Below are 15,720 nucleotides of genomic sequence, written 5' to 3' on the forward strand. Positions count from 1 at the left end.
CATTCCTAAACCCTCTCACAGTGTATAAATGTGCTGCCTGTGGCAGACATACTACTTTTCAACCATCTCAAGAATGGATGCCATCAGCTCTATGCAGATTAAGAAACAGTGCTGATTAATTCAGAGCAAATGTGGAAGCATGTCCTCTTCTACTATCAGTGACTTAGTTCAAAGGGTAACTCAGTAATTCTTTTTGGCTTCTTAAGCAGCTCTTTTGAAAAGATAATTTTAAAAGCATGTGAAGTAAATAAAAATTCTTTTAAAATAGATTTATTTAACACAGCTTTATTGAGCATCTCCGTGGTGTTCAGATCCTGTGTGAAACATTGCCCTCAAGAGGTTGATAAGGGTGAACACCCTATAATATCTTTTACAAAGTGTGTTTTCTTATCTGTCACTATCCAAGAATTTTCCTTTTATTGGGGTTCCCTTTAAGGGAACCTGGTAAATTGCTGATAAAGAGGTTTTTATCCTGCATATTCAATGTAAAATCAGCCATTCAAATTTCAGGAATCTTTAGGTCGCGCATTACCTCTTAGATGTGTTTTCTAAATGGAAACATGACTTCTTGTCTGTATAGTGATTGCCAAAGCTTTAAGTATGCAGTGGCTTAGACAAGGGAATTGGTAGTTTACAGAACTGTATAAACTATAAACATACCATGATTTTCCAGAAGCCTCATATTTTTACTGACCCACCTTCTAAAAAGATAAATATAATTTCATTTGTAGCCAGCTGGGCAGAATGCAAACTGCCTGTGTGGTTCCCACAATGTTTACAACAAAAAGTAGTTCCCTGCATGTAAAGTCACTGTGCCTGTCCCCTTTCTTCTTCAGGACTAAAAGAAGCCCCAGGGCAGGAGACCTTTGGATCTGAGTGCACTGTTGATGCTCTGGGGAAGCGTCCTCTCTACAGGGTCAAAGCCCTGGGAAGGCTCATGCCTGATGTAATGCATCCCTGGCACCATATATGGTGAGAGCCGAAATAAGTTAGAAACTCACTGAAGCTGATTTCTATCTTTGGACAAGAAGAAATCACATATGGGACATTTGAGCTGAAAGTAAAAGTAAATCTGAGCTCAAATCCAAATGGTCTTTTGCTTACCTCCCTACTGCCATTATCAGCATACCCGCCAGTCCCTTTGGTGCGTGCTAGCCCAAGTGTTTTGTTTCTGGAATCGTTTAGTCTGTAAACATGTTCACTGAAACCAAGTGAGTTCACCTGAAAGCTTTTGCTGTTGCTTACTACTAGAGAGGGGCTATTTATTTTGTTTTTCTTGGCTGGTACATATTCACTAGCACTGCCACGGGTGCCCTGTGGAAAGGATAGGCATTGAATTAGCCAAGGATATCCAAGTGAGCTGCTTCTCCAATGAGCTTATTTGTACCTTGAAAACTGAGTTTAAGGAACAGGTTATTTACTGTTCCTGGGTTGATGGTCTAATCCGGACTCATAAAACTTTTTTTTTTTTTTGACAGTCTTGCTCTGTCACCTAGGCTGGAGTGCGGAGGTGCCATCACAGCTCACTGCAACCTTGACCTCCTGGGCTCAAGCAATCCTCCCTCTTCAGCCTTCTTAGTAGCTGGGGCTACAGGTGTGTGCCACCACACCTAGCTATTTCTTTTTTAAATTTTTTGTAGAGACAGAGTCTCACTGTATTGCCCAGGCTGGTCTCAGACTCCTGAGCTCAAGTGGTCCTTCTGCCTTGGTCTTCCAAAGTGCTGGGATTACAGGCTTAAGCCATAGTGCCCAACCCATAAAACTTTTAAATATTTTTCACCTCTTCACCCTTTCTAACATTCTTTCTTCTTGCCACCTGTATGCCACAAATATGAGAATGAAATAGGCCAGACACAGTGGCTCATGCCTATCATCCCAGCACTTTGGGAGGCTGAGGTGGGTGGATCGCCTGAGGTCAGGAGTTCGAGACCAGTCTGGCCAACATGGTGAAACCCCGTCTTTACTTAAAAAAAAAAAAAAATAACAAAAATTCGCTGGTTATGATGGCAGGCACCTATAATCCTAGCTACTCAGGAGGCTGAGGCAGGAGAATCACTTGAACCCGGGAGGCGGAGATTGCAGTGAGCTGAGATCACACCATTGCACTCCAGCCTGGGCAACAGGGCGAGACTGCGTCTCAAAAAAAAAAAAAAAAGAATGAAATAAAATTTAAAATAAATTCAAAATAGACCCAGATCTTCCACCCTCCTCATTTTTGGTCAAAATTCAAAATTCACTTACCAGATATTGACCAAACTCTAATATACTTCACTTGTGTAATTTGAAGGAAAGTTCTGGTTTTCTTCTAGAACTGGGATATCTTTAAAAATAGGAGCCACTCACGCCTGTAATCCTAGCACTTTGGGAGGCCGAGGCAGGTGGATCACAAAGCCAGGAGCTCGAGACCATCCTGGCCAATATGGTGAAACCCCGTCTCTACTAAAAATACAAAAAATTAGCCAGGTGTGGTGGCACGTGCTTGTAGTCCCAGCTACTCAGGAGGCTGAGGCAGGAGAATTGCTTGGACCCGGGAGGCGGAGGTTGCAGTGAGCCGAGATCGTGCCACTGCACTCCAGCCTGGGTGACAGAATGAGACTCCGTCTCAAAAAAAAAGAGCCGTTAAAGAAAATCTAGGCCGGGTGCAGTAAGTGGCTCATGCCTGTAATCCCAGCACTTTGGGAGGCCGAGGTGGGCAGATCACAAAGTCAGGAAATCGAGACCATCCTGGCTAACATGGTGAAACCCCATCTCTACTAAAAATACAAAAAATTGGCCGGGCGTGGTGTCTTGTGCCTGTAATCCCAGCTACTTGGGAGGCTGAGGCAGGAGAATCACTTGAACCCGGGAGGCAGAGGTTGCAGTGAGTTGGGGTCACATCACTGCACTCCAGCCTGGGCGACAGAGCGAGATTGCATCTCGAAACAAAACAAAACAAAAAAGAAAATCTAGCAAAATGAAGTTTCCTCATCTCATAGTCTAATTCCCAGTTGAGCCACAGGTTGGCAGATGACTCTTGTTGATGTGAGGATCAGACTGGAGGGTTACCCCATTTCCTGACCCTCTTCTCCACTGAGACCCTAAGAGGAGCAGGGTTGAAAAGAGAGGGATGCTGTGCGAGCCTCTGGACCTGCAGCCAGAGCTTTGGGCTTAAGCTGTGAATCTGAGGCTGATCATTGACCTCTGGGGCTGATTCCCTTTGTGTGGTGGTGGGCTGGGTGAGATGGGCATGGGGCTGGATTTTGACAAACTAGGCACAGTCCAATCCGGTAAAGGCCAATTCAGTCCTTCATTGCCTGGTCCCCTCTTTTGTGTACATCAAAAATGGGAGACTGTGTGCTTTTAATCTCATGCTTGTCTTCCTTCTAATAATTAGCTTCATCAGATTCTTTCCTCTGAGAAAAGAGCACATGTGTATTCAAAAATCCTTGGCATTCTCTTCTTAGGGCGCTTTAATTTGTTATGCTTACGGAATTGAGTGCTAAATCTCAGTGACTCAATTAAGACATCTGTCTCCTGTGAACACAAATAAGGATGGTTCTTCCAATTCTCCTTTTTTCGAAGGGAAAAGAATGAAAGGCACTCAAAAGAGTTCCAGTGAACATAAACTTCTAAGGCCAAAGGCTCGAAGATAAATCTTGAGGGAAGGAGGTTTGAGAGGGAGCTGGGGGCTTTCGGGCCTCTCCCACTGGTGTTTAGTTCACTTGGCGCCCTTCTTGAGTAGGACGTCTAATAAAGACGCAGTCAGCCAAGGATTGGTGTCAAAATTGATGTAGCATGTGGCCTGCTATGGGCTGGGCTCAGCTTCCCTGGATGCAAAGGAGAGTCAGGCCTACCTCTCCAGGTGAGTGGGATTCAGTCTTTGGCTTCACTCAGAGAGAACTGTGGATACTAGGAGGAATCTAACCTGAGGATGTGCTGAAAAACGTGTTAAGAATTGTTTTTGCTTAGATCATGTTATGCTGTCGTTTCTAATGATCGTCCTTCTTTCCATTTCCCTCTTTCTTTTTTCCCTGTTTGATAACGTATCTTGAAAATATTGCTAAAGGTTCTCTCTCCCCCACACCCTCCTCTCCCTCAAAAGGACCGCTTTGCATGGCAGTCCCCCACCATCCACAGTACCTACAAGGATTCCCTCTACCTGAGCTCACCAAAGCCTTACATCCCACTCGGCACCCCCAGGCAGCAGAACCCCTCACAACCCCAGCCCATCTCTGTCCTCCTGGCAGCTGGATCGGCTCCCAAAGGTGTGGTATGCCCTGGTTCCTTGCTTCCGGACTCCACGTTCCCCAGTGCTTCATCCCAACCCCAGCAGCGCTATGCAGCCACCAGGACAGTTTATCATAAGAATGTGAGCTCTAACCCATGTCATGAGGCAGTTGGGATTAAAAAGGTCAGCAGCTTATATGTACCTTGTTTATCCAATAACATTTGCCTGGCGGCGTCAGAAAACTCCTCTCGTGTTGCACGTGACCCTGCCAAAGGCACTCCCTCGGAGGCTGCGGGCACCCGAGCACCGGCTCCCAGCCTTGTCTCCCGCACAGCCGGCACAGGAAAACCACCCCCTGCTCCTCCTCCTGACCCTCCCAAGCTATTCTTTGACATCCGTAAAGATGCCGTTAACCGTGGCGAGAGTCCTTCCCTGGGGACTCGGGCTTCGTTCCCAGATGTGAGACCACCTGTGCTAGGCCCCCGGGTTACCTCTGATCCCGAACACCGGAAGAGCAAAGAATCTTACCTTTTGCAGCCGAGTTATCCAGCCAAGGCAAGAAATTAGGAATGTTTGTGTGTCTTCTCCACTGTCTCTTTCAAAACTGTTGCGAGCAGCTCATTGTTCACTGGGCTGCCCTACCCTCCCTTTCCTCATTAATATTGTTGTGGCTTGAATCCTGAATTCTTCTGTCTGAACCTCTCAGCACAGTACTCTCTTTGTCTGTCTCTCTTTTCTGTAAATGTGTAAGTATGCTGGAGCGTGGAATCCAGAGACTAATAACATGGTGAGATACTCATTGTTCATGTTTTATTACAAGGTGCCAAAGAAATTGTATTTACTTCCAAGCTTTCAGGCTCTATGGTGGTGTTGTGGGGTTAAACACAGCCTACCTGCCTGTTCTGTTGTTCTCTCTTTCTCTCTCATAAAGTGTTAAAAGGATTCAAAAATAGATGGATGAAAAGCGGAGTTGGATGGGGTTCCCTCTGTGTCATGGAGTGTCAGAAGGCCAGCTGGCCAGCTCCGACTGTCTCATGTACTCTGAGGAAAGGGCACTGATTAAATGTTTCTCAGAGTACCTCACTGCATGCCCACTCTCAACCGTTTAAATATGGAATTCTTTCCTCGTATCATACCCCTTTCCATAACGACCCCCTTATTTCCACAGGATGCCACTTCCTCCAGTGCAGCCCAGCCGGAGGTAATAGTTGTCCCTCTCTACCTGGTTAATACTGACAGAGGGCAAGAAGGTACTGCCAGACCTCCAGCATCTCTGGGGCCTCTTGGCTGCGTCCCCACAATCCCAGCGACCGCCTCTGCCGCCTCACCTCTGACCTTCCCGACTCTAGATGATTTCATTCCCCCTCATCTGCAGAGGTGGCCCCACCACAGCCAGCCAGCCCGCACCTCTGGCTCCTTTGCCCCCATTAGCCAGACGCCACCATCCTTCTCACCACCACCTCCACTGGTCCCTCCTGCCCCGGAGGACCTCCGCAGAGTCTCGGAGCCTGACCTCACGGGAGCTGTTTCAAGTACCGTAAGCTTGCCGGACTCCCCTCCTCACGGCTTTTCTGAATGTCTCCTCCCAGCAGTCACATTCCCTTTCTCACTGAAGCTCTGAGCTCTGAGGACAGCACTGGCTGCCGCTGTGCCTGCGTGATGACTGGAGCCGTGTCCCCTGTCACTAGCGTGCATGCTTCCCGTGTGTCTTCCCTGGGTCTCTCGGGTTGTTCCCCATCTCTGCAGTGCCTCGTCTGCTCTGTCCTGTTGGGAATGCACATCTTTCTCCCTCTGAAGACAACATCTGTGGCCTTTATGTTGACTGGCTATGCTCTTCACAGGCCAGGCCGGGGGTCATGTAGAGAGCTGAGGAAAGCTGAAGAATTATGGGGAAAAGCAACGGCAGGTGTGGTGGGTGCTACTTGCCAGGGAGTGGGCAGATCTCGGGAGGAAGAGATTCTCATGTTGACCTAGTGAGTAAATAAACAAATAAACTCTCTGTAGTATGCAGAAATGACAGAGACTAGGATTTTTTTTTTTTTTTAGTGAGAGAGTTGGGTTTAAGTGAGCAAGTGGGTCTGAAAGCCCTGCACAAATGTTAGGACTTTTACCTCAAAAGGCAGGCATTTGCTAGGGCCCCTCAGGAGGAGGCCCCAGGAGCCTTTGTGGCAAAACAGTGCACCAGTGGCCACAGGAAGTCAAAGTGCCCTGATGCCTCAGGTCCCATCCTGCGGGTGAGGGAATGAGTTCCCGTCACAGCCGGGAAAGCCCAACTGCTTTAGAGTAAAAGCTGAGTCAAAGGGCCAGGGTCTCCTTTTTCCTTAGGAGCCCTGGGAATTGAGCGAATCTGAGAACTTCAGTGCAAGTCGTAATATGGGGATATGTGAATCTACTCACAGGGCTGCGGGTTCAGTGGGACTGAGTAGTAAAAGTTCCTGTTATGGGGCTTGACATAGAGAAGGTGCCTAGTGAATGTTAGCTATGTTGCTGAGGACTTGCCCTGGCAAATGAGGGCCAGGGTCACACAAAAGCAAGTAACTGGTTAGTTAACAATTCATCATTGAGTTTCTACTGTGGTCTAGGCATTCTGCTAAGTACTCTGGGCACAACCATGAGTCAGGGCCTTGTTCCAAAGGAATTTTTGGAGTAGGAGGTCACTTCTCAAGCTTTGTGTGCGTGGGATCATCTGAGGGTCAGGGAGGCTTGTTAATGTAAATCGTCACCCTCAGGTTATACTCCTAGAATTTCTGACCGAGTGGGTCTGGAGAAGAGCCTGGGAATCTCTCTTGGTAGCAGGTGCTCAGGGCTTTCAGATGCTGGGGTCCACACACTACACTTTGAGATACAGTCATCTGGTGGGTCATGCGATTGGCTGATGGAGCTAAGCGCTTACTGACATCCCTTCATGTAAAGATGTATGCCTGCAAAACTGTTCCAAATGGCTTGTTAAGCTGAAGCCAGTCATGCAGAAAGCAGGAAGGAAACTTTTTATTTGGCTTATTAGATAAATTATAATGAGGCATCAAGCACATCAAAGCTGGGAACTGTTAGGTCCTGAGCTGCGGCCTGTTCTGAAATCTCTAGTGCTGTGCAATGTAGTTAGGTCAGCACCAGGCCCAGTGTGGCCCATGGGCTTGGTTATCCCTCTAGCTTTGAATTTTGCAGCTCAGCCCCATTGGAGAAAAATGCTAGATTGTTCCCTGATCTATTCCCCTCTACCTTCAGCCAAACTTAGAATTTAGAAGCCACTCTTGTTTTGGGGAGTGCAGGCATCTTCCCTTTGACATAGATTATGTTTGCCTGGAGTAGCGGGTAAAGTGAGTCTTATGTTTGGTGTCCTCATAGACCATTGTGAGTAGTTTAATTGTGTATCCTATAATTTATCATTTGTGTAGACCTAGGTTTTCATATCAAGTTGGTTTTAGGTGTACCAGGACAGATTAGTTGGGACAGTGTCCTCGATGTCTCAAACCTAACTAATCAGCCTGTTGTAGACGTCCCAGAAGGACCTCAGTTGGCCTGATAGCTTCGGGTTTGGCCCTGGGAAACAGAGGTGAAAAAGGAAACTACTTGGATTCCTCTTGACAGAGGAGGAACCCCTGTGGATGGTGTCTGAGCTGTGAGCTGATGCCTGCTCCATCTGTAGCTAGTTGAGAGAAAGAAGGAAGAATAAAAGTCATGTTAATTGATTTGAGTTATTTTAGTCAATAGCTGTTTTTGTGATGTTCCAGAAATAAGACACAAAGTAAAATTTGTAAAGAGCTTAATGCTCATATGATCCACCCAAACATCGCATTAGGCATTTATACTTTACAGAGCTGTATGCCTGATATTTTGTGTTTCTTGGATGCATTCAGGCAGTTTTTAATGATATGTCATTTATCATAATTATATCACTTTGGAGATAAATTAGGAAAAGTGTAATTATTTTCCACTTTCTAAATGGAGGAATCAAGGTGAGGCACTTTTGTATAAAATCATACCGTGCTTCTCAAGTCTTGAGAAAAGGTTTTATTCATGAAATTGAGCTGCCCCTCATAACTAAATAGTGGCGGCTGTTTAGCAGACTGTCAGAAGAGATAGACTGACCTAAGCAGTGTTGTGAAGTTCCTACTGTGTGTCAGGAGCTGTCCTGGGTGCTGATGCCTATATCCTCTTTTGATAAGCATTTGTTTTCTTGCTACAAACATTTGCTCAGACACACCATTGCTGAAAGATGCCACCTGTCATTCACGTGGCGTTTACTAGCACCTGCTATCTGCAGGGCATTGGGCTAGGTGTGAATGAGGGGGTGGCCCTCATCCTGTGGGTACGTTCACAGGAGTTGATCTCTGATTATTGCTTCAAGATAATTATTGCTTTAAAAGTAACTATCAAAATCTTGTTCTTAAAGCCCTCTAAGAAAAGCATCCTCAATTTACGAGTTATAAACTCAAAAATAGAAATGTATAGATATCATGAAGGAAACTATCTAAATATCCCTAGTACCTTTTGGGGTCTTATTTTGTTTTAAAAGACTGGCATTATCCCCAATATGCAGCTTATAATGTTAGTATTAATAATTTTATTGCTATTTCTGGCAGAGACCTCAGGTTTTTAAAGTCAGGATTCTCACAAGTCTTAGGGATCTTTGTCACTTTAATATGAGAGTGAAAAAATGTCACAGTAGGATAGGATAATATCCAAATCTCAGAAGCAAACATCAGTAAAATTGCTCAGTGATGTTGATGCTAAGGGTAGCTTTCTGAAAAAACTGTTGCTCAACTCCTCCCTGTTCCTACTTGATGTCTTCTTGTCCTCACATTGTCTTACATTTCTCTGTACAGAGTACTAAACTTCCCTGATTTTTCCCAATTAAACTAGCTCTTGTTCTTGGATCGCATTTGGAATTGCATGGTTTTTGCATGTTATTCTACTTGGATTTGAATTTGTTTTTTCAGTAACCGGATTGACCCACAACTGTTAGCAGGTGGACCTAATGAATGATGTTGCTGAGACTTGCAGTAACATTCACCTTCCCTCTCTCCTCCACCCCATACTAATACCAACAAAGAGAATAAGCATTCCAGCTGAACCTTCTAACTGGAATTAATGATATGATGTATCTCATTGATTGCATTTCTTTTTATAATTAAGATCATTGTAAAGCTTTATATTTCTTCTTTTTAAAAAACATTAACACTAGCTTTTTATATTTACAGTTAGTTACATTGTTTGTTTGTTCATTTCAGGATTCCAGTCCTCTACTAAATGAAGTTTCTTCTTCCCTTATTGGAACTGATTCCCAAGCCTTTCCACCAGTTAGCAAGCCTTCATCCGCCTATCCCTCCACAACGATTGTCAATCCGACTATTGTGCTTTTGCAGCACAATCGAGGTAAGAGAGGCTTCTGCCCCACTCCCAGCCAACTGGAATCAATATAGCTCTTCCATGATATCTGTCTGGGTCAAAAATTCTGTTATTTCACAGAAATTTTCACAAATCCCATTGTTTCCCAAGGTCATTTGCCCCAGTTTACTCACTCTCATGGCCCATAAAATAAACCCCAGCAGACAGACAGAGGCCCCTGATCTGAGGTGATGTCGGGTGTCTGAATAAGTAAGCTGGGTTCGTTCCACTCCTTGGGTGTTCATGGTTGTCTTCTTCAAATCGTAACACCAAAAAAAAGAAGAAAGGAAAAAGTTTGGTCTCTTGATGGTAATAGAGATTTAGCTTCGAAAATCTAGGTACAATAATACCTCTTTTAAGTAGAATCTTAAATGATTTCGTTTTTTGACATGATGAAATTTAGAGAGAGCAGAATTTTTAGTATCAAATTTAAAAAAGAAAGCATATTGTGTAGAAAATTTTCTGGAATGTAAAACATGTTTTTGTGCCTTGAAAACAGAGACTATTGAATTTTTCTTGACGACTCACTGGCCTTCATTCTTGCCAGCTGTTTGTCTCTGTACTGTGCAGCTCTAGGCAGCCCTGCTTAGAGTTTTCGTGTTTGTTTCCTGTAGTGTCTCTGACTGCTTCCGGTTGGTTTTTCTGCTCCTCTGAAAAGCAGAGAAGCTTTGAGGTGGGGTGAAGCGAAAGTTCTTTGGATATATGTTGACTCTTCTGCTTTAAAATTCCAGACGATGATTCTAAATCCCAAGCTTTCCTTTTTGGAATTCCATACAGGAATACATTTTCTCTTTACAAAAGTCCTTTGCAGCATGAAATGTAAGGTTTTCAAGCTGTTTCCTCATGTAGAAAGGGCTCGTTAGTCTGAATTTCCGAGAACAGTGGAGGTTTAATTATTTTGTTCAGAGCTCACATCTTCCTTTTGACTCTGTGCTCTCTGACTTCATAGTTTTCCTCCACTCCTCCCCCCTCCTCCTTCCTCTCTGCATTAATTTGAATGAGAATGGGACTGGAGTCTATTTTTAATTGTTTTCCATACTAAATAGAGTTTTTCTGTTTCCTGCTTCTAACTTGAAAAGCAGATGAATAAAACATTTTCTTTCACTTCAGATCTTTCCACTAAAATCTTAAGGTTGTTTTAGTAGTTTTGTTATTTTTCACTATGTATGGCTCCTGTATTAATTTTCACCCATGAATCTGGGTTCTTGAAAAGAAAAAAAGGGCCCCAGCTCCCACACGGAACCATGCAGGAGCCCATTCTCCTTCAGCGGTGCCATGCCCCTTACTGGCAGTGGCTCTCCTTGCCCAGAAAGTGTCTGTAATGCGGGACAAAGTGAAATTTTGTTTCTCTGAACTTCCTTGTGACTCATATTTAAAAAAAAAAAATTCAGTCAAACGGAATTAAGTTAGTTCCCAGAAGGACAGGCGGTTTCTTTAAAAATGGGATTTATTCTCAAGGCAACTTGGTTTTTGGGAAATGCCAAGTGTAATGTCAGCTGCCTCTGCCAAGTCCCTCTGATGACACCTAGTGAGACATCTCTGGGCACAGAAAGGCCTGTAGTTCCTTTTTGTTTCTTCCTTGAATAGATGGATACCTTTTATTTACCCAAATGCCTTTGGTTCTTGCCTTTCTCTTTTGTCCAAGTCCTGCCCTTGGGTTTAAAAATCAGAATTGTGCAGCCTCAGACACACATCCTTCAGAAAAGGATACAAGTAATGGCATTCATTTTTTGGAATTAAATGATAGATTTCCATAAAGAGCAAAACCATATGTTCACTAAGCAGGTAGGGCAGGAAGAGTCGAGAAGAATAGAAGAGCCTCCCTGGCCCAGCCCCGTATTACTAATCATAAATAGGGTTTAGGTCAAGTGTTTTTGGCATTGCTTTGGAATTTGCCTAACCTGGCAGCTCTGCTTTGCTTCATAAACAGTACCCATAAAAATAATTTCTTAACTGTTGCAAAGTCTCCTGAGGGAATAACTTTACTCCACTTCTGGAATTCTAGTTTTGTCATCCTAAAAAATGCCTCCCTCCCCGCCCTTTTTTTTTTTGCCTAGACTGTCCCAGGGCATAGTGTGGCAATAATCCTGTCTCTCCCGGCCAGCTTCCCCCTGCTGGAAACAGAGGGGCACTGAGCCTCTGGCCTGGCACTGATGGTTGTGAACAACACAGCCCTTTCCCTCTCTTTCCTGAGTTTTCACACCACATGGGTTTGAAGGCGAGTCACTTACCATCTGTCTGGGAGGGAGGCTTTGAATCGGAAAGCTGTCAGGATGAAAAGAGGTGCGTGGGTCCCCTTGCTTAGGGCTTCTCAGTCTATGTGCATCGGATCCTGAGAGTCTTGTTAACCTGCAGGTTCCACCTCAAGAGATTTGGGGTGGAGGACACGAGATTCTACATTTTCAGCGAGCTTGCTAGGCATGCCAGTGCCACCGGCCCACAAACCACCCTGAGAACTAGAGCTCAGAGGTTCCCAGACTTATGGATACATGAAGCAGTCTAGGGATCACCCTAGGGCTTTTCATTCTAATGCTTTAAAATAACACCACTAGAAAGTGGCTGCTGTTTTCTGTGTTGCATGTCATCCTATGAAAGAAAGGCCATTTCACACCTCAAAACTGGAGATAACATAGTCTTTTTTTTTTTTTTTTTTTTGAGACAAGGTCTCACTCTGTTGTTGAGACTAGAGTGCAGTGGTGCAGTCATGGCTCACTGCATCCTCAACCTCCCAGGTTCAGGTGATTCTCCCATCTCAGCCTCTCGATGCCAGTAGCTGGGACCACAGGCATGTGCCACCACACCTGGCTAATTTTTAAATATTTTTTGTAGAGATGGGGTTTTACCATGTTGCCTAGGCTAGTCCTGAACCCCTGGGCTCAAGGGATCTGCCTGCCTCAGCCTCCCAAATTGCTGGGATTACAGGCATGAGCCACCGTGCCTGGCCAATGTGGTCTTTTTCATTCATTCATTTATATATTTTTTGAGACAAGGTCTTTCTCTGTCACCCAGGCTGGAGTTCAGTGGCACGATCTTGGCTCACTGCAACCTCTGCCTCCCAGGTTCAAGTAATTCTTGTGCCTCAGCCTCTGGAGTAGCTGGGATTACAGGTGTGTGCCTCCACGCCTGGCTAATTTTTATATTTTTTAGTAGAAATGGGGTTTCGCTGTGTTGGCAACGTGGTCTTTTAGGTGGAGTACATTCACTTCTGCCAGCTGGAGCTCAGCAGCCTTCAGAATAGTGTGTGGGAACCATAGGTCCCCTTAGTACCAATAGGGCCCTTTGACATAACACAAGAAAACTGAGGCTGAGAGATTTAGTGGATTGGCCATTGTCATCTGAAAGTTGCTGGCAGAGCTGAGGCCAGAGCTGCACTGGGCTTCTGCATATTCAGCCAGTACGAACCTCATCCACATGGCAGAGGTGGCCAGGCACCGCTTCCCAGGCTGTGAGCTCCTGGGCTATCTGCTGTTTACTTCTGGTTCACACTGATTGTAGCAGGAGGGTGGGAATGCAGCCAAGGGGAATGATGACAGTACCCACGGGTTGGCAAGCGTTCTATTTTTATTTATGTGGCTGCTTTATATTTAGCAGCTGTGGAAGGTAAAGGTCATTTTTGTGCTGTCGTCTCATAGCACGTACACATAGGACTCCACAAAGGAGATAGTGGCTTACCTTCCACGCGAGTGCCCAGGATGGCGAGAAACCAATAGCCCTTCAATGCCAAGGACCAGCAAGGTCTTGATGACTAGAATTGGAATGAACTGTGGACTAGGAGTCAGGGACCCAGGTTCTAGATCCAGCTGCTTTTCAGTGTTCTCTTGGGCGATTTGTGCCCCTTATCTGAAGTTTCTCGGCCATTGCTGATTTTTTAAGGACTTCTCTTGTACTCTGGACAAGCCAGATTACTATCGTGACTAAGGCTAGGCCTTCGTTTCCTCCTCTGTACAATGGGAAAGAATAATCGTACCCAACTACTAGAGTTGTTGCAAAGTTTACAAGTGTTATTTGTAAAAGCCCTAAAACGGCGTCTGGCATTTAGCAAGCTCTCAGGAGACAGTCAATGCCATGGTTGTGTTTATAATTACATTTCCCTCAAAAGGTACCACGACTGGGGTCATATAAGGTCTTGCTCACTTGAAGTTTGAGGGTTGGGTGGATTCCCTTCTATTATGGAATCCTCTTGAGATAAGATGTAAACAACTAGAAAATTGTGGCAGTCCCCTGAATCCTGGTGCAGATCTGGAAGCGGGGCGGGCTGGGAGACACCACACTGGCATAATGGCAGCCACACTAATACCCCAGCAGTCAGCTGGCTACATGCGTACTGTACCATTTAAGTCCAGAGGACAGTGAGGACTCAGGGTTGAGATCCTAACGAGTTATGCCAGGGCTTCTTGGTCTTACTATGTGCTGTATAAATCTTACTTACACTGTGTGTTCTTTTATCACAGAACAGCAAAAACGACTCAGTAGCCTTTCAGGTAGGTAAGAAATATTTATTTATGTGTTAACTCTATTCCTGTTGAAATTGTCTTCCGGTCACCGCCCGATGTTCAATCAGCAATATCTTCCGAGGTCCTCTGATGTCTTGGGAGACTCTTTGTTGCTGGACTACCAAGATGATGAAAATAGGCATAGTTCCTGCCTCCCTGGAGCTTGCAGGGTGGTGGACAGACCAGACCAGTGAGCCACACTAATAAACATGTCCCATGGAACTGTGATAAGAGCCTTGATGGGTAAGAACAGGATGTTCTGGGTTAAAAAGAACCAGGAGTCCAGCTTTAGATACAGTGTTCATGGCAGGCCTCTCTGAAGAGGTCATCTTTCCTCTGCTTCTGTCTCCCTTCTGGGATGTGAGGAGTCAGGGGTTAGGAGATGAGGGCAAGTTCTCTCCTTTTTGGGTGGCAAGCCCAAATGCCAGTAGATGCCCGTGGGGTGGTGGGTCCAGGTGAGAACCTTTAGACCAGCAGTGCCCAGAAGACAGTGTGAGAAAACTGCTTCTTGAACTTGAGCTGGCATACAGAAATTCCTGGAGAGTTTGTCAAAACTCAGATTCCTGGGCCATCCCCCTAGAGATTAGGATTTAATGGGTATGGGTAAGAATTTGCATTTCTTTTTCTTTCCTTTCCTTTTCTTTCTCTTTTTTTTTTTTTTTTTTTTTTTTTTTTTTTTTTTGGTGGATACAGGGTCTTGCTCTCTCACCCAGGCTGTAGTGCAGTGGCACAGTCATAGCTTACTGCAGTCTTGAACTCCTGGGCTCGTGTGATCCTCCTACCTCAGCCTCCTGAGTAGCTGGGACTACAGGTGTGCTCCACCATGCCAAGCTAGTTTTTTTAAAGTATTTTTTTTTAGTAGAACTGGAGTCTCACTATGTTGCCAAGGTTGGTCTCAAATCCTGACCTTAAGCAATCCTCCCCCCCCTCAGCCTCCTAAAGTTCTGGGATTACAGGCACCAGCTACTGTGCCTGGGCAAGAGAATGTGCATTTCTGCCCAGCTCCCTGGTGATGCCAGTGCTGCCCTCTGTGCTGACCACACTTGAGTGTGGCAGGTGGCAAGAGTTGATGGTGGGGAGTGACTGCAAATATAATCAGACATATACAAATATAATTAGCTCACCCCTGATAAAGTGTGGAGGATTGGGGCCATGTCAGAGAGGGGAGGGAACCCAGGAAGGCGAATGTGTAGCTATTTCCTTGTGGCTTCCTGTAGCCATTCTGCTTTGAATCCTGGGTCTGGTGCTGCCTCATGCAGGTTATCTAATGTCTCTGGGCTTCCATTTTCTTACTATCAAGTGAGGAAAGCAGCAGTGCCTCCCAGGTTGTATGACGATCAAACGAGATTCTGCTCATTAACAGCTCAGCCCTGAGCTGCTGCTTAATAGATGTGTGGCTTAATAGATGTGCGTTCCTGTTACCAGGCGGCACTCTGTGGATTCACTTACCCTTGTATTCAGGGCCTTCTTTGTATCCTGCACTGCCCCGGACTCTGAGGCTATATCGGGGAACTGTGCTGCCCTTGAGCTGCTAATAGTGTGGTGTAACTTTTCTTTGTTAATGGACTCTTTGAGAGAAACTATTGAAGGCAATAGATTGATTCTCAAAAAAAAAAAAAAAAAAAAAAAAAA

General features: G+C 45.1%; 1 protein-coding gene across 50 annotated transcripts in view; it reads left to right on the top strand.

Moving 5' to 3' along the window:
- SORBS1 (sorbin and SH3 domain containing 1) overlaps positions 1-15,720 on the top strand; it is a 259,100-nt gene that overhangs the window by 143,853 nt on the left and 99,527 nt on the right. For 26 of the 50 annotated variants that reach the window (XM_017894526.1, XM_017894534.1, XM_017894551.1 and 23 more), the window contains 4 exons: positions 4,046-4,762; positions 5,376-5,744; positions 9,439-9,583; positions 14,047-14,076. In XM_017894526.1, coding sequence (XP_017750015.1) covers positions 4,046-4,762; positions 5,376-5,744; positions 9,439-9,583; positions 14,047-14,076 — 1,261 coding nt within the window. The remainder of the gene's footprint in view (positions 1-4,045; positions 4,763-5,375; positions 5,745-9,438; positions 9,584-14,046; positions 14,077-15,720) is intronic. The other 24 variants (XM_017894549.1, XM_017894550.1, XM_017894552.1 and 21 more) reach the window with 3 other exon arrangements.

The sequence above is a fragment of the Rhinopithecus bieti genome, unplaced genomic scaffold (assembly GCF_001698545.2).
Source record: "Rhinopithecus bieti isolate Rb0 unplaced genomic scaffold, ASM169854v2 scaffold_25291, whole genome shotgun sequence".
In the NCBI taxonomy this organism is placed as follows: Eukaryota; Metazoa; Chordata; class Mammalia; order Primates; family Cercopithecidae; genus Rhinopithecus; species Rhinopithecus bieti.